General features: G+C 39.0%; 1 protein-coding gene across 1 annotated transcript; it reads left to right on the top strand.

The window, feature by feature from the left end:
* Positions 1 to 266: 266 nt before the first annotated feature.
* On the top strand, positions 267 to 18,903 carry pde6b (phosphodiesterase 6B, cGMP-specific, rod, beta). Its single transcript, XM_030064641.1, has 23 exons — positions 267 to 829; positions 1,109 to 1,420; positions 5,917 to 6,069; positions 7,811 to 7,900; positions 7,999 to 8,139; positions 8,233 to 8,307; positions 8,465 to 8,529; positions 8,776 to 8,842; positions 8,949 to 8,996; positions 9,093 to 9,242; positions 9,607 to 9,750; positions 10,329 to 10,394; positions 10,620 to 10,769; positions 11,506 to 11,613; positions 11,877 to 11,986; positions 12,900 to 12,987; positions 13,326 to 13,426; positions 13,580 to 13,687; positions 13,799 to 13,862; positions 13,994 to 14,068; positions 15,930 to 16,013; positions 16,663 to 16,807; positions 17,066 to 18,903. Exons 1-23 carry the CDS (start codon positions 671 to 673, stop codon positions 17,131 to 17,133), a joined length of 2,571 nt encoding a protein of 856 aa, XP_029920501.1. The 5' UTR covers positions 267 to 670; the 3' UTR covers positions 17,134 to 18,903.
* Positions 18,904 to 20,031: the final 1,128 nt, after the last annotated feature.

A 20,031-nucleotide genomic window follows, 5' to 3' on the forward strand; every position in this document is an offset into this window, starting at 1 on the left:
TTTTCCTTTTTTTTTTTTTTTTTTAAAGTAAAAACAAGATTCTTGCACTGAATAGAGACTAAAGAGCTCGTGAAGATAGATATTTTTTGTGGTGTCTCCTCTGTGGTCAGGCAGCACAGAGTGAGCTCTACCTGTGTAATGTGAAAAAGGTGTTGAACGTGCTGGAGCACACTGGGTGTGGATCAGCTGGCCCTCGCAGCCTTTCCTAGATGATCAGCTGATCAGTTTAGCATAGGCAGATCCCCGCTAACCTTCAGCACTATCTGCTGATGACAGACGGATTGCTTGGATTCCCTCAGCCCTCTCTGCCTTCCCCTGCCTCCTGCACACCAGGGCTCTCCGTCACTTACCGGTCTCCTCAGCCCGCAGACAGAGGGATTACTTTTTTTACGTGTATTTGAATGTGTCCACCTTTGCATTGCCCCATTCTATGTAACAATCCAGTAAGATTTAGATTGATTTTTGGCAGAACCGTCAGAGGAAACTGGTAGGCCTTTGTGTTTGTGTGTGTTTGTTAAGTTTAGTTTTGCTTGGCGTTTTCTTCCTGGGGCCTTTGAGGAAGTTGGTGGACGCTCATTTAGAGCTGCCTTGGATCAAGCAGGAGCTTCTTCCTGCGCCTGAAAAGACACAAGACAGAAAAGGTTAGAGAGAAGAGGAGGGAGAAGGAAACATGGGTGCGAGCAAGGAAGATGTGGAGAAGTTCCTCAATGGGAACCCGGCGTTTGCTACAACCTACTTTGCAAAGAAGATGCAACCGGGCACCATAGCGAAGGCGTCAGGACTCTCAGAGCAAAAGATTGATTTCAGCCTGTTCGAGGAGCTCGGTCAGGTAAACTGATTCTTTTATTTGCTGTTTGTCAGAAATACCAAAAGCGTCATCAGATGTATGAGGCCAGGTAAAGACTGCTGTCCCAACTTTGTATGCTTGACTGCCATAGCTGAGACCTTATGGACCTATACATACATATTAATATTTATATGTACCGTACAGCAAATGTGCTTGATGTATCACAAGAATTATACAGATCCAATTCCCTCCACAGTTGAATGAATCAAAACCAGTTTTCTGTCATTCTAATAGTGGGGGCACTTCTCTCTCCTTTTCAAGGTTGAAGAGAGCCAAATCATGTTTGAGTTAATCAAAGACATGCAGGAGAATGTCAACATGGAACAAGTGGTTTTCAAGATCCTGAAGAGAATAAGCGCCCTCATCCACGCTGACCGCTGCAGCCTGTTCATGTACCGGCAGAGGAACGGCATAGGAGAGCTGGCCACGAGGCTCTTCAATGTCTCAACAGACTCCCAGCTGGACGACTGCATTGTGCCACCAGACTCCGAGATTGTCTTCCCGCTTGACATCGGAATAGTCGGCAACGTGGCCCAGACCAAGAAGCATGTTAATGTCAAAGATGTCAAAGAGGTAAGAGGAAGATGAAAACATGGGCCAGTGAAAACAAATGACAAGGTTCAATCTGGATAAAGTCTTGTGATACCAAGCTTAAGAGATCTGACATATCACCTGAAAAAATTTTAATATACATACTGTCTCTAATTAGGCTACAGCACTCAAGTATAAAGTAAATAATACATGGGAAAGTCAAATTTGGTTTAAATAATAGCCTAAATAAATGCATAAAATGTCACCTAACCCTCACAAAATGGCCAAATGATGACTGATTTCAGAGTGGGATACATTATATGATACAAAGACCAATTACTAACCAATGAAAAAGATGATAACTTTGTAAGAGTTAGTACTTTAGCAGTGAATGAAAAAATATCAGCAGACCTTTTTTTCTTAATTAAATAACCAGCACTGATATTAGGTCGTTAAAAATCTCTTTCTATCCTCTAAATGTAGTAAAATATCCAGAGGAGAAGGCCTCCAGAACAAAGAATACTCTTAAAGTTGTTATTGCTTTTATACAGCAAATTTCAAAGCATGGCTACTGTCTGAAAAACATTATGTAAAGTAGTATAGGAAAAATAAAAATTGAAAAAAAAGCAGGGGGAAAATGGAAAGCTCGGCTAGTTACCAATAAAGCATGGTTCACCAGCAGTTTTAGCCAATCAGACTGCTTCACATGAATTACATGGATTATATTATATAGGTTAATTATAAGGGTTAATTTAAGACTTTAAGCAGTGCCTCTGTGAAGAGGCACTGATTGCCATGATATAAAAAAAGAGTGACTGTTAAGCTCTGCATCATGTGGCTTACTGTGTTTATAAATCAGTGTAAGAAAGCACACTCAGAATTTTCTATGAATCTTTTATCCTCAATTTATAATTATTAAATTGATAAATATAATAAATGCAAGACTCTAATGAACAGAAATAATATCAACTCCGAATACAAATGTGAAATAATAATTAAACATTTTGTCTTTGTGGAGCAATGACTTTCTTGAACATCATAGCCATCAAGTGACCTATAAGTACTAGTATGAATGATGATATTTAGTTCATCATTCATAAACTCTAATCATAACATCATAAGTGTGCAGGTATTGGGTACTTTACTGTAGCCTCAAATATTTTTCAGTCAGTTAGACCTTCCACTTAAAAATACTTTTTTTCCCCAACATGAGTTAGTGTATCAAAGTGCTACTGCAGTGTGCGGCACATGGCACAGTTTTTATATAAAAATCTACCAAGATGATATCTGGCTGCATCATGACATGGCTGCAGGAGGGAGGAGCGTCCCTTCCCCCCTGATTGAGGTGCAGTAGATTTAGGACTATTAGCCATAATTAACCTCTGGTGTTGGGTGTAGTCATCCTCCAAATGCACAGGAAAGGATAAAAAGCAAATCCAACCTGTCTGCTGAACAGCAGTGAGTGAGCTGGACTCTTCAATGATCTTTTTTTCCTCTTTCATGCTGTTACTAGTCTGTGGTGTACAGCATCAAAGGCCAGACAGCTTGATAAATATGTTACTGTGTGCAGTTTACAGTCAACACAACACTGGATTTGGGGTTGCTTAAGTGCTTACATTTGCATAATTTCCTAATGCAGCTTTAAGAAACTGTTTCCGGCAAAGGAAAGTTATGAGCACTTACAACATGGTCCATATTCTTCTCCCAAAATGTAATCCTACGTTATGACAAAGTGTTGTGAAAACTAGATAAGCGCAAAAGATTTAGGTCAAGGATTAGCGTGTGCCAACAGACAAGTCCTGACGCCTGGCAATGCAACAGCGCCATGGCATTCCTGATGCCTGAATGAATCATTTCTTCCTTGAGAGGTTGATTGCTGAAATTAAAAAAAAAAAAAAAAAGAAAAAAGAAAGAAACAAGGCAGACAAAAGCCAACAGCTTTCAGTTCAGAGACGGTGGGAAACCATTTGTGGTCTTTAATAAATGCTTGCACTGATGTAAATTCACTGGGGGGGTTAAAGTCAAGTGACCCTGGTGGTCTGCTAAGTCATACAGGAATATTTACAGCAGATACACTGTATGATCCTTGCATGCTTAGTGTATAAATTATAATATATTTCCTGATGTAGACTGCAGTTCATTTGTATGGGGGTTACTGGTAATTTGTATTTGCATGAGTCTTTGTGAAAGTCTTGTTGTGCATCAGGTGACAACACCGACACAGCAAATGCTACATGATAATCGTGCATCATCATGCAACTGCACAGAGGCCTCCTTGACTTTGTGTATTTGTATTAGTGTGTGATAAAAAGCCGCGATCAATTTTTACAGGTGTGGATGAGTGAAAAGAAGAGTTAAGGACTTGTATCTACACTCGACTAAGAGAGAGTGTAAATCCCCTTGTCAGACATAATCCATTTATTTCTATATCCCATTGGCTGTGCTCTAGCTGTGGATTAGATGCCTCCAGCATTTAGTCAGTAGTCAGCAGGAATTTCAAACAGAGCAAAACTAGTTCACTTTATGGTGCAAAATATGGAGAAAAAATGAATTAGTGACATCATGTTTTTAAGAAGACCTAACACATATGTATGTATATAAAATAGTACAATACCACGTATTTTACCACTTGGTCAGCCTATATACATATTGTGGCATTGTGGGTACAACTTCAACTGAGAATCTTTATGTAAAATGTATGATGAATTATGATATAGTTTTCTGTCCCCCTTTTGACTGTTAATAATTAAAGTGTTACAGGATATCACACAACATGAATTTAAATATGTGAACACAGAAAATCCCTTCCAAAGAGTGTTTTGAGTTCTGTTACCAGACATGTCATAAGCAACGGGTGTGATTTTCTTTGATAATAACTGGAAGAACCCCTGGTGCAGCAACGGCCAGTGTGATTTTCCTGAGTTATGGCTGGACACATTTTTTCTGCTTTGGATGCAAGGCCTCACGTGTGATGATGAAATCATTAGAGTCTGGGAAATATGCAAACAGTTAGAAAACAATTCCATCACATTTTTGCTTTTGCATCTGAGTGCGGAAAAAAGAGAATGTCACAAAAAAAAAAAAATCTTCAAAACAAATGGAATGATTTTTTACAACTTGCCATCAAGTTCACATATTTACTTAGAGACAAAAATGTTTATAGGTTGACTGGATAACTGAATTGAAGTTATTATGTTTGTTTGTTTGTTTGTTTACCTTTAATGAAGCTCTACTCTAAATAGACACAACCACCAAGCACCACATGCATGAACCAAAAAGGAATGCACAACAGTGACACAAATAATTTATTAATATAAAATTAAATATCATTTTATGAAAGTCACTCACTTTCTATCTTACTGAGAGGAGGTCTTTAAATGGCTAACTTACCTATAAATGATTTTGACATACGTAAATAAAAATTTGTTTGTATTGGCAGTGAATAATGATATCCTGCTAATTTTACTAAAATGCACAGAAAAATACACAGTAAAAATATACACTACTCACAAAAAGTTAGGGATATTTGGCTTTTGGGTGAAATTTATGGAAAATATAAAAAGTTCACGCTACAGTGATATTATATCATGAAAGTAGGGCATTTAAGTAGAAGCATACACTGGTGATTTCCTCATCTCAAACAATTTCTTGAAACAAAAGCCAACAACAGTGGTGGGCATACCACAACAAAAAATGTCAGTGTCAATAACTTGTCATGTGCCCTTGAGCATCAATTACAGCTTGACAACAACGTCTCATGCTGTTCACAAGTCGACTTATTGTCTGCTGAGGCATGGCATCCCACTCTTCTTGAAGGGCGGCCCTCAGGACATTGAGGTTCTGGGGTACAGAGCTCCGAGCCTCTACACGGCGACTCAGCTGATCCCATAGGTTTTCTATGGGATTCAGGTCTGGAGAAAGTGCAGGCCACTCCATTTGAGGTACCCCAGTCTCCAGCAGCCGTTCCCTAATGATACGACCTCGATGAGCTGGAGCATCAAACACCTGATGTGAATTTTGCCGTTAAACTCCTTGTTAGAGAACAGCAACTTGTGCAAAAAGCACTGAAACATTGAACAGTTGGACATGTGCATTCAAAAGTTTACAGAAGGTCACATTAAGTTCACCTGTAAAGGTTATAATGCATTTTAGGTTCATCCTGAAATTTCACCCGAAAGCCGCATATCCCTAACTTTTTGTGAGTAGTGTATGTGATGTACAGTCACATATATTTATGTACAATCCTACAGTCATGAAATATCAACCAATTAAAAATTTGTAGAGCTTTGTATATTTACTCAGTTATTTAGCATTATTGTAAAATACATTATGCAAAGTGTATGTTTCAAACAAAATGACAAAGGGCTAAATTACATTAATTACATCTTAAACATTAATTTCATTTGATACTTAATTCCATACATATGTAGAACCTCATAATGTTATTTGTTTTTGCATCTGTATGTGTGTGTGTGTGTGTGTGTGTTTGCGTGATGCTTGCATGTATGCTAAAACCATTTGTATGTGTTGTCATTCAGAACCAATTCTTCAGCACATTTGTCGACGAACTCACAGAGTACGAGACGAAGTGCATCCTGGCTGCACCCATTCTCAACGGCAAAGACATGGTGGCGGTCATCATGGCTGTCAACAAGACCACGGGGCCACACTTCACTGCCGAGGATGAAGATGTGAGTCACGGCCACAAGCACAAACACTGAAAGCATACACACACACACGCACACACGCACACGCACACACAGACACATACAATTCATTTAATGCACCAATACACAGACAGTGACTGAGAAAATCTGAGACAAAGGGAATGTCATATATCCATTATATTACATTACATTACATTACAGTGACATCAACAGATTCAAATTCAAAAGGGCTGAGTTAATTAGAGTTAATTAAAATCTCCATGTAGTCTATTTCTCAACATATATTAAATGTACTGAGAAATAAAATATATCTTAAAAAGTTTAGCATTGGCAATACACCCTATTGTAAAGTTTTTCTAATTTGGTGCTGATTCAAGGTCTTTATTGGCCTTCATAATAAAACTATGTTATGACAATTAAAGAAGACCAACATGAGCTCCCTGTTCCACTGCACATTTGATTATATGCCATGAGCTGGGAGGGAATTCCCTTTAGCTGGACGGCGGCCACCAGAATTTGTTGATTACGTCACATCATTAATCCATTGGCATAAATACGTCACCCCAAGAGGAATAAACGAAGCCTCAGAAGAAAATAAGCCTCAGGCGAGGTCAATTAAAATGGACTTAGAACCACGGCCAGTTACCTCATGATTTAATATGGCCGACCACACTTGGAGGCGTGAGCAAAAATCACCTGCTAAAAGCTTTTTTAGGATTTTTAATGTTGAGGCTGTCTTAGTCAGAGGTTGGTAGTGTTTTTTTTTTTTTCCTTTGGAGTGATTAATGTTAACACAGCTTCCTTATATCTACATTAGCAATAAAATCAACATAAAACAATTTGTGTATTACAACACTAAATACATTCAAAGGTGTTTGAAGAGGACCTCACTACCATGTAGATGTGAAATACGTTTACAAAGAATCCTGCATACTGTAATTAAAAATACAGGTTTTACTGAGGCAACCCAGAGGGCTGATTATCATTTTTCAGACACAAAGAATGCCAAGAAGAGCGCAGACCATGCACAGAGCTGGTTATTACTATACATTATAGATGAACCCAAAATTCTGGGGAACAAGGAAACATGAGTTCAAAAAGCCGAGGAACAGTACATTGGTTTGAAATTAGGATCTGCCAATTTCCTACTGCAGATGACAAGACTATTTTGATGTTGTGGTTGTTTCACTGAGCTTATAAATATGAACTTAGATTTATTAGTGCAAATAATACCCCTGTTAAGCAAATAAAATATTTACAACTTAAATTGCAAAGCTGGTGTTTAGGGGATTGCTCATCAGTCGGTATGCTTGTCCGCCCTTTCAACAATCGTTGCATCACAAGTACAATCACTGCATCCCCCATAGATCCCCCATTCATTCATGCTCCCAAAGCAATGAACCATTTCAATTTTGGCCAAACCATCACCTTTTCTTTTCCAAGATCAAAATGTCAGATTTGATATCTCAAAATCTGTTGGATGCATTGCCATGTAATTTGATGGGTACATCCATGCTTCCACCCTTTGCTGACCTTGTGACCTCTCCTCTAGCGCCACCCTAGGACCAAAAATGTAAAAACTCCAAACTGTTTGATTGATCCCAAACTAATAAGACACTTAAATGCACATTTTATCGTGTAACGCCCCGGCACATCCTATTGCACCATATAACACTTCATATCATATTTTATCACATTGTATTGCATTGCATAATTGATTCTATCATTAACTGCATTCTTCTTTTCTACCTGTTTGTCCATCTAGCTTTTTTTAAAGTATATGAAAATTGCTACTTTGAACTTGAAGATCTTTCACCTGAGTTACCTCCACAACTGTGAGACACGTAAAGGACAGGTAAGACTACTGTGCTGTGACGGATACAGTTTCTACAGGAATGTGTGTGTGAGTATGAGGAGCTCTAAATGCCTCTGCCTGAATATGGTCTTCCCCAGATGCTGCTGTGGTCTGCCAACAAGGTGTTTGAAGAGCTGACAGACATTGAGCGACAGTTTCACAAAGCCTTGTACACAGTCCGAGCCTACCTCAACTGTGACCGCTACTCTGTCGGCTTACTAGATATGACAAAGGAGAAGGTACAGTTTTTGCATGCTTTTACCGGTAATATCCTCATATTTTTAACTTGCTGAAATGCTGATTTTCTTCTCCGTGTTTCATTGTCTCTCCAGGAGTTCTTTGATATCTGGCCAGTGTTGATGGGAGAGCAGGCACCTTACTCTGGCCCAGTCACCCCTGATGGAAGGGTACTATTTACATTTACATATTTCTCACATATTTTATCTATACGCTCCACTTAGTGTACAAATGAGGTGTTTTTCCTTCAATGTCCGCTTGATGTTACACCTGGTCTTGTCCATAACTTGGTTTCCTCTCTATCGCCTCTGCGCTTTTCTCCTCCAGGAAGTAATTTTCTACAAAGTGATCGATTATATTTTGCATGGGAAAGAAGACATCAAAGTCATACCGTAAGTCAGTGCTTTTAATTTCAAAGTTTGCCTCAGCTTGAATATTCATTTAAGATGTTGTAAATGGATTAAGTAAATATATAGATAACTAAAAGTCTTTTGTAATAATAAAAATACATTAATGAATATATCAGAGGACATTATCTGAATAGCAAAGCAAAGGGTCAATAACACAAGTCCACTTTTGGGCTTAATTTTGGGGCGTACATAGCTACTCACTTGTCTTGTGGTACATCTGTCACACAGGAGTCCCCCTCCAGACCACTGGGCCTTGGCTAGCGGCCTGCCTGTCTATGTTGCCGAGACCGGCTTAGTGAGTTCATTACTTTATTAAAAGCTATTCATTATGTATTGCTCAGCACCAAATTAGTGATTCAAATATTTTCCCTTGATTGACATATTTCTTCTGTGTCCCTTAGATTTGTAACATTATGAACGCACCAGCTGAGGATATGTTTCAGTTTCAGGTAACCGACTGAAAAAGGCCAAACACTGCTATAAAAGACAGAGATGTTCAGTTCAGGTGTCATCATTTGTACTTGCTTGTTCTTGCACTATTGCAGACCGAAGCGCTGGACGGCAGCGGCTGGACCATAAAAAATGTTCTCTCGCTGCCAATCGTCAACAAGAAGGAAGAAATAGTCGGCGTGGCCACCTTCTACAACAGAAAAGATGGAAAGCCATTTGATGATCACGATGAGCAGCTCATGGAGGTTTTAAAATCATCTCTACTTATCCCTGAATTGGGTCACATAATCAAATGTTTTCTCATTCAATGTACTTATTATTATCAGTACTTGATTTTTTATATATCAGTGGGGGCTTATAATTTAATAAATCAATAGGAATGTGCTTGTTAAAATGCATGGCAGGATTCCATATGTTTCTAGGTGAAAGGTTATGATCCAAAATATACTCGACATTTAAGAGCCTACTTTTTTACGGAAAAAGTGACAAAAAATGAGGATGATCCTCATGTATAGGCTGTAGACAAGCTTCCTCTGACATACAGTACATATATAATAATTTTAATACTGTTTTTTGTTTTGTTTTGTTTTGTTTTGTTTGTTTTTTCAGGCTCTCACGCAGTTCCTGGGCTGGTCGGTGCTGAACCCAGACACATACGACAAGATGAACAAGCTTGAGAATCGCAAAGACATCGCTCAGGACATGGTGCTCTACCATGTCAAATGCCGTGATGACGAAATTCAGAATATCCTGGTCAGTACCTGGAAACTGCTAGTCAATTATTATTATCATTATTAGTAGTAGGAGGAGGAGGAGAATTTTCCTTTTTTTTTTAAGCACTTTTAGGCGACCAGAAAACATCCACGGGTTGAATGTAATGTATTTTCATGGTGATGAGGGAGGGTGGCTTCTGTGTTGATTAGATCTGTGCCCAAAAAAAAGAAAAGAAAAGAAAAGAAAAAAGTATCTACATTAGTATGCATCATATTTTTTTTACTCTCTGGCCGCTTAATGTTAAATGCATTTAAGTGCTAATTCTGTTATAATAAACTGGAATGGGGATTTTGAACAAAACTGTTTTGAGCCAATTTGAGTTTGACAACTCGAGTTATCCTCTAGAGCAATGCATATTTTATTACTCTACTATGATGCAGCAGGTTGTACTTTAAGTTCTATATATACATTTTTAGCCAATTCTGAGGTTTTCAATGTATTGTGACACAAATATTATTGCAACCCATGTAGCATGATGTTACAACTGTGATGCTGAAGTCACTTTTTTACTGTTCTGCCGTTACACATGACCTCACAAGTTTCCTCATCTCTCCCAGAACACCAGAGAAAAGTATGACTGTGAGCCCAAAGACTGTGAGGAGGATGAACTCCTGCAGATCCTGGTAAGATCAAAACCAAGCTGCTCCTTTTTGGTCTCTGTCACGTGTGCATCTTTTTTTTCGCTTCTGTTGAGCTCAGTTCATGTCCGTCCTGCTGTACCCACATCAAGAGTGACCCATCAGTCCTCTATGACTGTACACCATCAAACATCAAACAGCTACAGAATCTACACTTGTTTTTTGTTCTTGATTTATCCCTTGGCTCTATTCTGTTCATTCCCCTTTTAGAAAAAAGACCTGCCGCCGCTGATTAAGAAGTTTGAGATCTATGAGTTCCGCTTCTCCGATTTTAACTGCACAGAGATGGACCTGGTGAAGTGTGGCATCCAGATGTATTATGAGGTCGGGGTGGTCAAGAAGTTCCAGGTTCCCCAGGAGGTGATGCACGCACGCACGCACACACACACACACACACACACACACACACACACACACACACACACACACACACACACACACAAACACACAAACTCAGTCCGCAATCATAACTTAAAATTGTCAGGTATTTGTTCTTGTTTTTTGCATGAATTTATGACATTTATTACTTTACAAAGCACTTTGTGATGAACCAGTTGTGTTAAAGGAATACAGTTTACCCAGACTGACACAAGATGTTGGTTAGCATTTTCACCTCTGCATGTTCAGTGGTTCGGTTCCTGTGGATAGCATTTCGTGTTAGCTTAGCATAAAGACTTGAAGTCTATGAGAGTCATTAGCCTGGCTTGGTCAAAGTGAAAAAATAAACCTTACAGCAGCTCTGAAGCGGTGTGCAGATCACTGCACTGGATGGAAGGATACATGTGTTCAGTGGTTGTAGTTCCAAACATCTAACGTCTCTTATTATGACTCTCCTTTTTTTTTTTTTTTTTATTCCAACACCTGGAAATACACATGATACACTGTGTAAACAAGACAGCTGCAGAGTTTTTCACTATGACAGAGCTAGGCTAAAGACTCCCACAGACTTCAAGTCTTTAAGCTAAGCTAACATGGTACCAAGCATCTTTTCTCAGTCATAGTAAGTTGACAAAAGGGTATTTCACCCCAAATATTTGAGGATTCCTTTAAATGTGCTAAATACTGTAAATGTGATACTCCTCTTGTCTCCCATCAGGTGCTGGTTCGTTTCATGTACTCGCTCAGTAAGGGCTACAGGAGAATCACCTACCACAACTGGCGTCATGGGTTCAATGTGGGACAGACCATGTTCACACTTTTAACGGTATTACTTTGCTTTTTTTGGTTTTGTTTTGTTTTGCACTATGCTTAAATTCACAGCCATTTCAAGTTTTGCAGATATGCTCCATTTTTATGCCAACAAGCCTAAAAAAAAATGCATGATTGACTTCACAATCCGACAACCTGTTGATCCATGCTGCAATCTGCCATGATGTCTTGTGCATTTTCTTTAGCAGCAGCAAAAACAGTGTAATATTTGTTGTATTGGGCCACCAAATGATGTACAGTGTGTGTGTTTATACACAGACGGGTATGCTGAAGCGATACTACACTGACCTGGAAGTGATGGCCATGATAACTGCAGGTTTCCTCCATGATATCGACCACAGGGGGACCAACAACCTGTACCAGGTCAAGTAAGTAGCCTTCGTCTCATTTCTTTACACACAAAAAACGTCCAAGATGTCACATTTTCAGTGCTATTTAAAGGTGCAATATATAATTTTGAGAAATAAATTTGAAACTCTGAGAAGTGTAAAAATATCCTATACTATAGCACATAAAAATATACACTCAGTGGCCACTTTATTCAGTCCTCCTGTACAGTCTATTGCAGTTCAATGCACCAGCTCTGCCATCAATTCTACCTTTTAAGAAAGTTTATAATGTTCAGAGTTTTTTTTTTTTTTTTTTTTTTTTTTTTGACATAGTGTGTAAATTTAATTGTATGTTTATTATTTGGGTTGTAGTTTGCTGAGGTCTTGTACTGGACTACATTATAATGAGAGGTTTTTCTAATTTTTTGTCCTCCCTATCTATATACATGAAGGGGACAGAATAGTAGAAACAGCTGTCAATAAAATGCAGTGCAGTACAACAGCACCACTAACTATGAGCTCAGTGCCAAACATAGAATTGAATTATTTACTATTACTGTGACAAAAAGAAAACCTGAGCATTACAGGCATCAGAAAAGTAAACCTGATGGCAGAACAGTCGTATTGGATTGTATTAGATTGTACAGGTACCTAATAAAATGGCCACTGAGTGTACATATTGCATTGTTTATAGGAACAAACAGTCCTCATGGGAACAATGAGTCCCTGAGACACTGAAAAGTGCCAGTTCACTGTTGCTGTTTAGAATAGCAGGGCCTGTAAATTTGTTTACATACAAGTTTACTATTCAAAAAAGCATCTTCTGGGTATCTGTTTGTTCAAAAATGACATTTGTTAAACATATTTTTAAATGCATGTCTAGCATGTCAAAACTACATATTGCACCTGTAATCCTGTCGATAACGCTGAGGAATTTTATTTGCCCTAACAGATCCGGTAACCCTCTGGCCAAGTTGCATGGCTCCTCCATCCTGGAGAGGCACCATCTAGAGTTTGGCAAGTTTCTCTTGGGTGATGAGGTGAGAACTGAGAGGAGATAAACAGACTTGTACAGCAGACTTGACTAATGGCTATGCAGGATAAGCACTTATTCCCTTGGAATCAAAGAGGACAGTATTACTTACTGCACCTCCACTTTTAGTCTCAGACTGTTACTGAGCTTGCAGAGCTCATATAATATAAATAAATGCAGAAGTAAATTTTTCTCACGACTCAAGAGGTAGAGATGGTGGAGATGGTAGCCACCCAGGCCAGTCACCAATACATTCCTTCAATATGCAGAAACTAGTCAATCTGAAATCATTAATTGTGACTCATTCCCACCCCTTCCCTCACTCTCTTTTCATCTCTTATCCAGTCACTGAATATCTACCAGAACCTTAACAGGCGGCAGAACGAGCATGTGATTCATCTCATGGACATTGCCATTATCGCCACTGACCTGGCTCTTTATTTCAAGTCAGTAGAATCCCTCATGCTAACTCAGCATTCATTTACGCTTTCGCTTTCCCTTGCTGCTTGTGGTCAATGATCAATAGTAAAAGAAAAAGAAAAATGATCTGTGCTTCATGGTTACACGCACAATAACACGCAGTGCTTCTGCCTTTTTAGAAAGAGAACCATGTTCCAGAAGATTGTGGACTTATCAAAAACATATGAGGAAGATAAGAAGTGGGTGGATTTCATGTCTCTAGAAACCACAAGGAAAGAGATTGTCATGTGAGTACAAAATGCATGCTGCCATACACACACACCTGGTTCCTTTGTCCTTGTTTTTTCTTTTCTTTTTTTTCTGCATTTCTCTAAATTTCTAAACTATTTACATGTCAGGGCAATGATGATGACTGCGTGTGACTTGTCAGCTATCACCAAGCCTTGGGAAGTGCAGAGCAAGGTGAGAACAAGGAATAATAACATGAATGGATGACTTGCTGAATGAATAGTCGACTGAACTGATAGCGACTCACTAAAGATGACTCTGCATGTGTTTGTGTGTGTGTGTGTGTGTGTGTGTGTGTGTTTTAGGTTGCTTTATCAGTAGCAGCAGAGTTCTGGGAACAGGGAGACCTCGAGAGGACAGTACTGGAACAACAACCCATTGTGAGTTGACAAATGTGTGTGGTGTGTGAGTGTTTTATGTGTGTTACGTGCAAACACTGAAGTGTGAGAGTGTGTTTGAGCATGCAACTCTCAGTACTATCTCTACTATGCTTATGCATGTCTCTGTACATGCACGTTTGAATGTGACAGAGAGGGTGTGGATGTATGGTGTGTGTAGGGGAGGTAGTGGTTGTAATGACTTATTGATATGATAAATTTGCTGCATTAACTGTAATTAAAAAAAAAAAAAAAAGTTCCTTTGTTTTTGTTACCCGTTGCTTTACATGCTGCAAGCTTTCACAATAAAATGGAAGCTAAATTTGTCTCATCCGGCCCCCCAGATGTTTTGCAGGGAAAGAGGAAAAAATAAACATATTTTTAAATCATTTTTTTATTGAAATATTTGCATCCTGTTATTATCAGTTATGTGTAGTAAGAAAAATAAGAGGTTTCTATGATCAATTGAGAAATTAATGATAAATTATGATAAATTAATTAGACCTTGCACAACAAATTGTCCATCAGCTGGAAGTAAAGTGAAAACCAGCAGTCTGGCTGCTGCACTGACCGCTGCTGCCTTCTGTCAGTTTAGCAAACATGATATTTAAAAAAACAAAATGTTGACATGGCGTGTAAAATTGTTCAAGACAGACTGAAAGCAGTATTTTCTTCTGGGAGGTAAATGGCAAACCTGTGTGTTGTATATCTGTTGCATTCCTCTTTTCTGCTTTAGGTAAGTCTACATTATGTGTTATTGACATTAGACATTAGACAACATGCAGTTTCTCAATGATTGATAGGCTACAAATTGAGTGATTTAAAATAATAAATCAGAAAGTGTATATCCATGTGTCGACCTGGGTCATAATGATGTTTGCAAAAATTAATCTGCCCCCCATAAGGTCTCATTTGAACAAATGCAGCCCAGTACCTGATATGAGTCTGACAGCCTCAGTATAGGCAACTGACACACTGATGCACACTCATGCTCCGCTTCTGTAAAGACACATTACACCTTTATTTATTTACTGTATTCCTGTCTGTTGTCTGAACTGGCCATTAAAGTGTAAAGCATTCAAAGCTCAAATTTAATAGAGTAAAACTGTACATTTTAAACAGCAGGTTAAACAGCCGCTTGTATGGTTGTAGGCTTACGCCAGTTCAGTGAAGGAACCAAAGATGTTTTCGGGCCTTGTGTCAGAATTCAGGGTAAATGCTGATACTTGCTGCTTGCTTGCAGTAAAAATGTTGTTAATGTTAGGGCTCTGTTGAGGTCAGTGCCAGCTCAGGCTAGTGCAGGCTTGAATTGTTTGGGCTTGATTGAAGTGCTGAAGCAAATGTAGTTGATGTGGCTGTGGGTTTGATCATCAGGCGCTCTGTGTATGGAGTGCGGTGTGATTCAAATAAAATGGTATATTCAGTCAAACCCAACTGATCAACACAAACTTTTGGTGAGCTCCCAGTCCATCAAAGGATTGAAACGCTGCAGGGCTGGATGGGATCTTTACATTGATCTAGGAGCATCTCCTTACCCTTGCATGGCATTTACACCAAACACAGATAAGTAGAAAGAGTATATGGGCATATTTAAGAAGGCCAGCTGAGAGCACAAAGGTTTCTCCTGGAGGATGAAAGAGAACTTACTAAGTACCATTGCAAGGACCCTGTGAAAGAGTGCAAAATTTACTGAGCACACCTGTAACCACTGGATCTGGACAAGGACAGGCTCGACCAGTGCCAGCTCAGGCAGTGCACCTGTGCCTGAGGACTCTGATACCCTCAGCACTGCTGGAACAATGACTATGGACATTAAATGTGTGTGACTGTCCTCAGACCTGTTCCTCTCTCTCTCTCCCACTAGCCCATGATGGACAGGAACAAGTCAGCAGAGCTCCCCAAGCTACAGTGTGGTTTCATTGACTTTGTCTGCACATTTGTCTACAAGGTACTCTGCATTTTAATCGTTGTTGTTGTTGTCTGTTCATATTTGTGCAATCTTCTGAGAAGCTACATCAGGCGCAATTAATCATTATGCAAATCATGCAGGGGGTACAGAAGATTTTGCAGCATATATTAAAAAACCTTAGATTATCAAATTTGAAGTGTTGGTGGGAACACCCACCTCATAATGTTCTGCCTCTGTAGCTAACAAAGTCATCACCATTCATCAACCACAGAACTGATAATCGGCTGTGTAAAGCAAAAGTTTCCCCGGGGACTATTTTCTGGCACAGGGAGCATTTCACTCTGCCATTTCACTCTGATGATTTCAAATGATCAAAACACAACAGTACTGCTGCTTTTAGGAAAACGAATGTGGATGACTTTATTACAGTGATGACAGTTTGAAGTCTCTGCAAGTTCATTTTCATATTGTAGTGGAATGAATGGAAACCAATAGTTAGGAAAAAATGATATGATAGAGTTCCAAAATGTGACTACTTGCTTTGGGAAAATATGAAGTATTACATTTTGTAGATATTTGGCATGCAAAATCACAGAAATGTTTTTTAATGTTTTGAGGTCAAAACATTTGCAGAGGACAACTTGAATGATGTACGCTTAATTTGTCTTCCGCCTCTTTCTCTTCTCAGGAGTTCTCTCGCTTCCACCCGGAAATCACACCCATGCTGGATGGCATCCTGAACAACAGGAAGGAGTGGAACGCTAAAAAGGAGGAGTATGAGGCCAAACTCAAGGAACTAGAGGAAGCAAAAGAGGCAGCTGCAGCCGCTAAAGGTGCAGTGTTTCTGTGGCGTTGTCCACTTTTTTTTTTTAAATGTAGCGGTAGCTGTGCAGGATTACATTGTTTGCTGACTGTCATTGCATGCCTTTTTGTTGCACATGGTGATCATTTCATTTGTGAACTTGTGAAAGATTACATTTTTTTTTTTTCCAGTTTTGTTTTTGCCTGGGTTTTCAAGTAACGTAAATCCCTTAATTAGAAAATGTTCCCGATCTTCAGATATACTCTCTATTTTATGTTTCCCTGAGCAGCTCCACAAAACAACACTGGCGGTGGTGGCGGCGGCGGCGGCGGCTCCAAGACCTGCTGCGTGTGCTAGAAAACCCAAGAGCTGTGCACAGGATCGGCGTGCACGTGAAAGGCATGTGACCGACTCACTTCACGAAAAACCTGAAACCAATGAGGTCAGAGAGAAGGCTGAATCACCCAACTCGTGCTGTTGGATTATATTCACAGCAAAGTCCCGTCCATCTTGAAGAATCTAAAGTCTAGCTGGTTTTCCTTTTCAAATTTAATCTCATCCTCTCATCCTTACATGCATTTCTTTGTCTTTTGAGGATTTTGTTCTAATGGTGTGTAGACGTCTTATGTATTGTATGTCTGTGAGTGTTTGATTGGTGTGCGTCATGTGACATATGACCACAAACCTTTATATATAGCTCTTCATTGGCTTTAATCCCAGAATTAGAAGATAAAACTTGCTCTGCGTTGTAATATTCATGTATATCGTTTAAGTGTGAACTTGCTGTACTGTATACTATGTCCCATTTAACTATTTGATCTCAAAGATGCAATTGTTTGTATACTGGCAAGCCCAAGCCACTGTAGTGTGTACAAAATGTTTGAAGCTTCTTTTACGGATATTTTGTGCATTTTTGTAATATTGGTCATAGTGTTACAGAATATGAACCTAGATGCGGAGAAGTTTGAGATACACTGCTGTGTCAGTAATTACTATTTGAGTCGCTGTACATATTCTCCAAAGGGTTACTCCGTTCATTTCATGTTCACTCCTTCCAGTCAATCACCATTTACAAATGAGAGTTTGTTTACCATGACAGCAGACAGCCAAAGATAGATAATGCTATGCCAGATGAACTCAGCACTGCAACACTGAGGGATACATTTGTCAAAAACAGTCTGGTCGCTGCTTTCTGTAAATGCTGTATGAATATTTGCATCATATAGATATAGGTTTACTGCCAGCGGATACGCTTCTAGATGCTTCATTCATGATGCCTTTATACTGTACGTGTGTCTGAGAGAGTAGCCTAGGATGTTTCTCTTTTTTTTTTTTTTTTTTTGGGAAAAACACAAGTGTGTTACGACCAATGAAAGGCCGGTTGAACCCCGTTATATCACCTGGAGATGTTCTGGTTCTAGATGAGGCTGATTCATTCGATGTGTGTTTCGACACTGAACCTTAAAGTGAGCTGAAGCTGATTAAGATGAAGTCCGCCGGTTTCACCTGTCGCTTTACATGACGCACATGTTGGTCTACTTTTGAGGCCTGAGAGTGGCAGGAGCAGCAGACTTCCTCTGTTGCAAAAACAATGAAAAACTCCTTCGATGCCAGGCTTTTTAAGGCTCCAACCAAGCAGACCTGTTGGAACAAAGTGGAGCAACCTGACTCCATGCAGTGACTTGTAAATACTCCCTCGACTCCCTTCCTTCCTGTAAATATCAAAACAATATTTTTCTAGATGATGTATAGATACTTATTGTCCAATTTATTCAAGTTAATCATAGACTAATATACTCTTGATTTTCTTAGCACTGGCAAATGAGTCGTAGAGTAAAATAATCTTGTACACTCTCGTCTTGTTGGAATAAGCTTTTATTATTTTCACGCTTGTCTCAATTTCTAACTATCCCAAATATGGGATAAGAAATGGGTGTATCAATGATTAAACTACATTGATAATGATGCAGTATCAGGGAATATATGTTACCCTGCATGTTGCAGATAAACCCTTAAAATTTGAAAGTAGATTTGATTAATTATACAGTGTAGTTTAGAGCTTGCCTCTGTAAACGCTCTGTCTACAGTGATGATGAAAATAAAGCAATTGTATTTTTGTGAGATAAATTTGGTCTTATCCTTTTTGTCCAGGTGGTGATATGCAATATTTGCTGCTTGTATCCTAAATGGATTGAGGAGGGGTGGCTCATTTTATGCCAAATTTACAGAAAATGTCAACAAAAGTGATTTATCCACCCACTAAAAATGCACTATTATTACTATTATTTGAATTTCCTTTACAACTAATTTGTGTACAATGCTAAATGCATATGTAACTCGCTTGATATTGCTCAGCCAAGAGTGTCCAGTTACTGGTGACTCACTACTGAAGTGAAGAAAACCTCTTATCCAATACTCTCTAAGCACTTTGTACTCAACACGTCTGTATTACAGGTGACATAAACATGTGGTCAACCCTAAAAAGCCACACAGCCAACACAACATCATGAAATTATTTTCAACTGTAAAAATGTTTTCATTATTGGGTGGACATTTTCTGGAAGGTTGCAGTGTTACAGGACACACAGCAGCCCTGAGGGGGAGCAGGACTGTCCACACTGCACTTTCTACTACTGGCCGCTGACCCCAATCCTGGGATTGCAGCTAAACCAGGCCAGGATTACATCAGCCTCTTCCTCTGGGCTCATCTCCTGCTGAAGGACAGGTGGACATACACACGCACACAGCACACACACACAGCATATACACACACACAGCCGCTAACAGTCCCAAAATGTGTGCTAAAACAGGGCTTTTCACACTTTTGTTTTTTTATTGTTGGCTTTCGTGAAGCCTCAGACCCACATTTGAAGTGAATTTGCTCTTTGGACCCTGATATGAAAAGATATGTTGGTTTAATTATTCAGTTGTTTAGATGTCATCCTTAAACACTAACAAGTAGATTCAAAGTGGTGAAATTAAAGAATAAGTTTAAAAAAAAAAAAAATTATAACTCACTACATTTTCTTGTGTTGTAACAATTTCTGGTGAATTAAAGAGATTGAAGAATTAAAGTGAAATTAATCCCTTGAAACAGATTTACTTGATTTCTTTAAAAAAAACATGGGGAAAAAGGCAATTGACAAATTAAAAAATAATAACAAAAATAATAACGGAACTTCAATGAAAAAGCAGAAAAGAAATTACAAGGAATTAACAGGTAATAAAAGGTATTAAAAGGTAACCATTCCTGAC

Source organism: Myripristis murdjan, chromosome 12, assembly GCF_902150065.1.
Source record: "Myripristis murdjan chromosome 12, fMyrMur1.1, whole genome shotgun sequence".
Lineage (NCBI taxonomy): Eukaryota > Metazoa > Chordata > Actinopteri > Holocentriformes > Holocentridae > Myripristis > Myripristis murdjan.